The 8,303-nt window shown below is 47.1% G+C and overlaps 1 protein-coding gene across 1 annotated transcript in view; it reads left to right on the forward strand.

Annotated features, from left to right (window-relative positions):
• Window positions 1-7,976, forward strand: part of LOC133091031 (uncharacterized) — a 53,044-nt gene extending 45,068 nt beyond the window's left edge. Inside the window, exon 4 of the mRNA XM_061189842.1 lies at window positions 7,659-7,976. Coding sequence (XP_061045825.1) covers window positions 7,659-7,795 — 137 coding nt within the window. The 3' untranslated portion in view covers window positions 7,796-7,976. The remainder of the gene's footprint in view (window positions 1-7,658) is intronic.
• The last annotated feature ends 327 nt before the right edge of the window (window positions 7,977-8,303 follow it).

Consider the following 8,303-nt stretch of genomic DNA (forward strand, 5'->3'; position numbering starts at 1 on the left):
CGGGCCACCCCCGCGCTGTGTTTAGCAATGGAGCTGAGTGGAGGCGGTGCCTGGTTCCCCAGCCACAGTCTCTCGTTAGAAAGAAATTAAAAGCCACTCAATTTTGGCTAATATCCCTCTGAAGGCCTTTAACTCCACCTGTGACTAACCCATTCATAATCGCTCCGTTTTAGTGGCTCAGGCTGATGTAGCCTCAATTAATTTGGGAGGAGAGATAAACGGCCATTCCTCTTTGTCTCCCATCCCTTCCTCCCTTCCTGCCCTCTCTGTCGTCTCCCCTGACAGCCTCTCTGTGTCTCTGTCTCTCTCTGCCTCTGGCTCAGTTTTTCTTTCTCCCTTTCTCCATCTCACCTCTTTCTCATCCTGATCGTGTGGGTCTGTTTCTGTCTCTCCAACTCTTTCTGTGTCTCTTTCAAAGTCTGTCTTAGTTTTTGTTCTCTCCCTACTTCCTTCTCTTTCACTCTTCCTGCCTGTTTCTCTTTCTTCCTGCATTTCTCTATCTGTCTGGACCTCTGCTCTTTTGTCTCTGTCTCTCCCTCCTGTTTCTTTTGGTCCCCTGCTTTTGGTCACTTTGACCATGACTCCCTCATCTTTGGAGCTACTTTCTTTGCCCACTAGTGTGTTCATGTTTCTGATGCTGTTTCTCTGGCTCCCTCTTCCCCTCTCTGTCTCTCTTCTTTTTTGTCTCTTTGTCTCAATCGCTGTGTCTCTGCATCTCCTGTCAACCGTTTTCTGCCCCAGCCCCTCCTGTTTGATCCCTTCTACAGCTTCCCTTCTTTCTCCCTTTCCTCCTTGCTTCCTCTCCTTCCTTTCCTTTTATTCTGCCTCTGTCTCTCCATTTGTCTGTTTTTGCTGTATCCCCCTGGGTTTTTCTCTCTTCCCTTCCTTTTTCTGTCACAGAGATGACTCTTCTCTCGCCCCTCCCCCATGGCTCAAGCACCTTCTCTCCTGGTGCCTCAAACCACCCCCCACCCCAAGCCCACGAGTCCTTTTGTCTTCTTCTCCCCTCTCGATTATTATTAATGATAAAACTCAAACATCACATCAGTAATTTCTGAGTGAGTTTTGCAATGAAACTGGGGCCTTCTCAGCCCCTCCCGAGTCCCACAAATTTTACTTTTGTAATTTCACGCCTCTGGTTATCACCACGCTGCTCCATCCCTCTCTGCCTCTCAGCTCCCCGCCTGCCCCCACCCCCGGAGAGAGCACTTAAACTTGTTTTCATTCCCTTATTCTTTATTTTTTTAATGTCCACTCTCTCCGGAGTCAGTAATGTTCTTCCTCTCTTTCCTCTCCCATTTTCTGTTAATTCTGCGCCATCTGCCTTAGCATCTGTTAAAAATAAAATTTCCCTCACACAATGAGAAGCCTCCCTGCTCCTCCCTCCCCCCTGCAGCCCCCCAGGTTTGGTGCTGGGGCCGTCAGATGCCACTTCCTCTCTTGGGATCTTCCCCCCTCCCCCCAGTCCCTAGTCTGGTTTTCAGAGGAGAGATGCAGCACTGGGCGAGCAGGCGGCAGGGAGGAGGGGGCTGCCCAGGGGGCCTGGAGCTGGAGGGGGCAGCTGCAGAGGGAACTAGAACTGGGGGTTGCAGAGGATGGAACCTGGCTCCACCCACTTGCCTTCGGGACCTTGCCCAGGCTGGAGCTCTGAGCTGCTGAGACAGAGCACCTGCACAGGTAGGTGACAACAGGTGGGGAAGAGGTTTGAGGAGAGAGCCCTTGTTCCCCAGGGAAGGAGGTCGCTGATGAATCCATTTGCTCTTTCCCAAAAGCTAATGCTGGGGCATGAGGCTGGGATGGTGGTGGGAGTGAATTTAGGAGATGGAAGAACTGCCCCCAAGTCCCAGTGGTTGTCCCCAGCTTGGAATGGATATGGTGCTGGACAAAGTGTCTTCAAGACTGTCTGTCCAGGGGCCCCCTCCCCTTGTGTGCTGGAGGACTTTGTCCCTGCTGCCCTGGGCTCTCAGCTGGGAGAAGGGAGAGAAAGGGAGTCAGTTGACCTCCATGCCCTGAAGACTTCAGGAGGCAGGAAACTCTTGGGTTGAAGCCAGCTTCCCAGAGGGTTTGGGAAGAGACTCTGTGTTTGTGTTTGTGAGCATGTGTGTGTGTGTGCCTGTGAGATTATGGTTCCCTGTCACCACTGATCTGTGTAGGTGTGTCTGAGGAGTGTGTGTATATGAACTGGGTTTTGACTGATTTTCATTCTGTGTTGTACTATGTCTGGCTACATCTCTCAAGTGTACTGTGTATGTTATAGTGGGTGTATAGCTATACCTCTCCATAGATGGTGTGACTGTGTGTGGTAGTGGGTGTGTTGTAACTCTGTATCTCTGTGTGTATTTCTGTAAATGGTGTCTTGCAAAAAACTATCTTCCTGTGTATGTGATGATGTGTGTAATTGTTCATGTCTTGCTACCTTGGTTTATTTGTATGTGAAAGTGTTACATACTTTGCTTATTGGTATATTTGTACATTACTTTATCTCTCCTGTGATTCTGGGGGTAACTATTTCTCTAGACAATAATCCCTTTTCTCTTGTGATGGGGTGCTCTGTATGTGACCAAGGCCAGGTAGGCACCTGTGTGAGGGTTGCTTTACTTCTGAGTGATGTGAGTGTGGGAGCATCTTTCTGTGGGAGGGTGATCATGTATGACTGTCTCTGGTGACATGTGCATGTGTGTGAGTGTGTGTGCGTGCGCTGTATGCTTCCTTTTACTCATCACCACACAAATGTGTGGACACCTGATGTGGGCTTGGTTGGGCCAAGCAGGGTGTGGCAAGGCATGCACGGCTATATCGGTGGGTCCAATGAGATCAATTGAGATAAAAGGTCACAGGTGGGGGACTGAGGCAGCTCAGCAGCAGGATGGTGAAAAAGTACAGGCTTTAATACCACAGTCCTGAGTTCTTCAATTCCTAGATCTGCCCCTGATCAGGTCAGTGACATAGCAAGTTACTTAAACACTGAGTCTCAGTTTCCGCATCTGTAAAATGAGGATAATCATATCTACGGCATACAGTTGTGGCCAGGATTAAGGACAAAGGATGTCAAGCAACTAGCCTGGCACCTAATAGTAATAAAATGGCAGTAGTAGTAGTAGTAGTAGTAGTAGTAGTAGTAGTAGTAGTAGTAGTAGTAATAACAATCAGTTATTAAGTGCTACTATTACATATTTAATCCTTTACTCCTCACATCAATTCCAGAAGGGTTTTACTGTTTTAGAGATGAGTAAACTGAGGCACAGAGTATAAATAACAGATCAGACAGCTAGTAAAGGCAGAGTACCTGCTCAGCAAATGATAGCTTTATTTGGATAGTAGGGGCTTCCTGCAGCTACTATTGATATTACTCATGTGAATATGGGGGGGCTGCATTAGACCGACAGCACTTCATTCCCCCTTATAGGGGCCTCCTTCTCAAGTCATTCCCCCCCACCCCGGTCACCCCACAACCCGGCGGAGCTGTTGTCTCCTGGGACTGTTCTGCGGGCTGGACAAAAGAGAAAGTCTGAGGAGGAGGAAATGCCCCACGCTCCTGGCCTCCTCTTCCCAGCCTTGATCGACACCAAAGACTCCGTAATCTCCCTCTGCCCCGAGGGGAGCAGCAGCGTTTGTGAAACAGATTTTTACAAAATGTTTTGACCCTACTCTCCCCTCCCCCCCGCATCCCTGCCTGGCACCGTGTCACCTAATTAAATCAGCCTTCGCGGGCGTCTCCGCTCCCTGCTAATTGTGCCCTGGGCGGGCTTCCGGAGGTCGCTGTCCCCATCCCAGCACACCGCCCCCCCCCGAACTCCCGAGGACGACGGGGGTTGGGGTGGGCGCCTGCTGGGGGCCGTGTTGGGGGCAGAGATCTCCTAGGGGCCTCCCCTGGCGATTTCCGTGGTCCTCCCCCCGTGGCTATTCTGCAACCCGGGAGACGGAGTCGCCGGTTCTAGCCCCCGCCCGGCCCTGCTTCCTGCTCAAGGACAGGGGCCCAGGTCTGAAATGACCCGGGGCCTCGGGGAGGCCAGCCCGAGCGTATCCGGGTAATTGTCTCTGCCAGACGCGTTGCCGAAGCAGGCGGCTCGGAAGATCCCGGATTTCTTTCCCCTTCAGCGGCTGCGCGGGGCCGGCCGGAAGCCAGGCGGCTTTATTTACAGATCCTCTCGCAAGCCGGAGCAGAGCCTGCGCTGGAAGGGCGCCGGCCGCCGCCACCTCTGTCCAGGGTGCTGATCGCGCGCAGGGCTGGGTGGGTCTTCTGCGTTTGCCGGGATGATAACAATGACTAAAAATCATTACGGGCGACTTTTATTGAACGATTACCGTGAACCAGGCACTGATCTAAGCGCTTCCAAGCTCTGTATAATTTAATACTCACAGCAACCTTAAAAAGAGAGATTTTCCCATTTCAACGAGGAGAAAACCGAGATTTCCACAGGTTAAAGAGCTGGAATTGGGGATGGTTAGGGGAGAATTTCGCTTTATCTGCCGTGTCTGATTTCTTCTGTTTTCTTCTTTTCATAACCAAGAATATGTTCATGTAATACTTGTGCATTAAAAATAAGTTTTAAAAACTTGAAAATTTTTTCTTAACATGGGATGTTCTTCTGGACAAATGACTGAGGTTCTTCAAAGAGAAGGGAGAGAGAGATAACAATCACATACATTGTGGGTAGACCTTGTTTGGTTCCTTATTTGAACAAAACAAATGTTAAAAAAAAAGATGAAATATTTGAATATGGACTGGGTATTTGATGATTTAGAGAATTATTGCCAATTTTCTTTGATATGATAATGACATTGCAGTTTTTTGTTTGTTTTTTTTTTTTAACTCTTGGGAGGGGAGAGAGGGAAAAAAAACTCGCTAACTTTTAAACTTTTTCTTAAAAAGAGCTGTTGAGTGACCTGCCCAAGGTTACTTAAGAGCTCCTTCTCTCAACCACTCTGACAGCTCACCACCAGCAGATCTGAGCATGTCTACAGCTTGGTGTGTTATATGGACCTGTCTACAGGTCTGTGTGACCGTCTCTGCTTGGGTTGATACAAGTGCTAGTATTGTATTTCTGTGTGTGAGATCTCTGTGTGGCAAATTTTGAGTGCCAACTGTATGCCAGATTTTCTATAATAATATCTTGTAGCACTTTAAACTCAGAACAATCCTCGGAGGGAGGAATTGCTATTCCAGTACTGCAGGTGCAAGAAACTGAGGTAGAGAAAGTAATTTTCCTGTGGTCTTACAGTTAGTAAGGGGTGGAACTGGAACCCAGGTATTTTCACTCCACTCCCTAATGTTCTTGGTAATTGCTTAAACCACAGTTGCCTTATTAGTGTATGTAAGACTTGTGCCTGAGTATGACTTCATCTAGGGTGGAAGTAAGGAACTGTGTATGTAGTCACAGCAGGGCCCCTCTTCCTGTGATGCCCTGGGGTGGGAGATACAGGGAATTACAGATCAGTGAGAAAAGAAGGCTGATTTGAAATGAACTAATCAATGGGAATGATCAGGTCCACTAAAGATGTACATGATCTGAAGAATTTACCTGGTGACAAAATAGATCTAAATTTGATTTGGAAGCTGGAATCTTTCTCTCCATAATGATAAAACCATCTTGATCACCTGCCAAGCCCCAGTCTCCTTATCTATAAAGATATGTAGAAACTATGTATATATAGCACAGCATCTGGGACAGAATAAGAATTCAATAAAGAATGACCTTTGTTATCAAAGGAAGAAGTGCAGTATAATTAATGAAAACCAGACTTGGCGTCAGAGCAGGGTATAATCTTGATCTCAAAACCCACTAGCTGGGACTTCCCTGGCGGTCCACTGGTTAAGACTCCCTGCTTCCAGTGCAGGGGGCACAGGTTCGATCCCTGGTCGGGGAACTAAGATCCTGCATGCCTCCTGGCACCCCCCAAAAAAAACCCCACTAGCTGAGTGACCTTGGGCAAATAACTTAACCTCTCCAGGCCTCACTTCCCTTTTCTGTGATAGGGAGATAATCATACTTAAAAAGATTGTAAAAATTAAGTGAGATAATGTATAAAGTGCTTGGTATAGTGCCTAGCACATAGTAAGTGCCCAAAAATTGTTAGCAGTTATTCCTCTGTGCTAGGTGCTTTACATACATCCTCTCTGAACCCTGTCAGCACTCCGTAAGGTCTTTGATATTCCAATTCAGGCTTCTTTGTATTCCAGATTCACACAAGCTCCATTCACCTGGCTGCCTGCCTCTTCAAGAGCTGTCTGTTTTATTTGAATGTCTCTGAGAGTCAGTGTGGGGGATTGGCATAGGGGGTTGGAAGGGAGACTAACAGGGATGGGCTTTGGCATAGGAGAAAGAGCACTAGGGTGGGAGTCATGAGATTGGAATTGACAGCCTAGATTTGCCATTAACTAATTGTGTGACCTTAGTCAAGTTTTTATTCTCAGAGTCTCAGTTAACCCACCTGTAAAATAAGGTGGGTAGACTGGATGAGCTATGACATTATAAGACTGGTAACTATGTGTTCAGGAGACTTGAATAAGATTAGAAAATATGACTGTGAATTCTGTGGGACTCTGAGAGTGTATGAAAGGGGAATGTTGGGTGGGGCTATAGGGTATGGAGTTGTGGTTGCAATAATATAAATGGCAATGACTAGGAGGGACTTGTGACTACACTTCCTTAGGACAAAGTATGACAGTGTGAGACTGTGTAGGAGTGAATGTTGGGTGACTGGGTATGTTTATGTAAGTGGGTGTGTGTAAGCATCAAATTCTATGAATGTATTGTATGCAAGGATGTGTGTGTAATAGTATGAAAATTAATATATTCAAATTTTGTGAGAATGTGAGCACGGTTGTAAGGGAAGTATATGGGTTGTGGATTATATGTGAATGTGTGAGTGCAGAGGTGATATATGTGAGGGGGGACTGACCGTGGGCTGATAAGCAGAGAGGGGTGGTGGAGAGATCTGTGAAGTAGGCACCACGTGCAGGAAGAGGCTGCGCCGCATCGTCCTCCCCCTTTCCTACCCTATGGGGCCCTCTAGAGTGACCTACGGCCGACTCAGACTTATTGATTTGGGATGACCTGTTCATTGTTTCCACCACACGGAGCTGGAGACCCCCAGTCTTACGCTCCTCAGCTGTGGTGTCAGGGGCACCTTCTGAGGAGAGTCTGGATTAACACTTGAAGTCCCACCATGGGCAAACCCAGTCTAGCCTCCCTCCTACCCTCTCCCTAACAACCTTGGCCAGGAGACTTCAGAGAAAATGGCAAGACTGACAATGGGTGAATATCCTTGGGGCCAGGGTGGCTGAAATAGACCTCATCCCTGTACTGAGGTGGCAGGGGAGGATGTGGTAGAGAATTTTCAGGTAGGCCATCAGCTTCTGAGGTAGTGATTATATACAGGACACATATAGACATACAATCACACTTGTATAGAAGGTTTACCTAGACTTTCATAATCACACACACACACAGAGAAACTGGTCTGAAGAATTAGGGGTTTTGTTGTTGTTTTGCCTTTGAAGAAAGAGACCTTTCACTTAAGCAAATGGTAAAAGACTGATGATACCCTCTTTGGGTAAGAATATAGAGTGGTACAAGCTTTTGAGAAGGTAGTTTGCCAATGTGTACCCAAATGTAAAATGTTTATTTTTTCGATCCAATTCTTCCATTTCTAAGAACTTACCCTAAGGACTTCCCTGGTGGCACAGTGGTTAAGAATCCGCCTGCCGATGCAGGGGATACGGGTTCGAGCCCTGGCCTGGGAAGATCCCACATGCCGCGGAGCAGCTAAGCCCGTGCGCCACAACTACTGAGCCTGCACTCTAGAGCCTGCGAGCCACAACTACTGAAGCCTGCGCGCCTAGAGCCGGTGCTCTGCAACAAGAGAAGCCACCGCAATGAGAATCCAGTGCACGGCAACGAAGAGTAGCCCCCTCTCGCCACAACTAGAGAAAGCCCGCGCACAGCGACGAAGACCCAACACAGCCAAAACATAAAAACAAATAAATAAATAAATTTATAAAAAAGAACGAATAGGAAACAAAGACATTAAAAAAAAAAAAGAACTTACCCTAAGGAGTTAATTGTACAAGTGTGAAAAGATCTGTCCACAAATATATTCATCTCAGTGACTTTAAAATAGTGCAAAACTAGAAATAACCTAAATGCTTATCAACAGAAGACTGGCTCAATACATTATACAGTAGAATATACTGCAACTATTACAACAATCAAATAGCTCTATATTCATTGAAACAGAATGGCATCTATGATATATTTTTATGCAAGAGAAGATTACAGACCAGAACATAGAGTTTGATC

The sequence above is a fragment of the Eubalaena glacialis genome, chromosome 1, assembly GCF_028564815.1.
Source record: "Eubalaena glacialis isolate mEubGla1 chromosome 1, mEubGla1.1.hap2.+ XY, whole genome shotgun sequence".
In the NCBI taxonomy this organism is placed as follows: Eukaryota; Metazoa; Chordata; class Mammalia; order Artiodactyla; family Balaenidae; genus Eubalaena; species Eubalaena glacialis.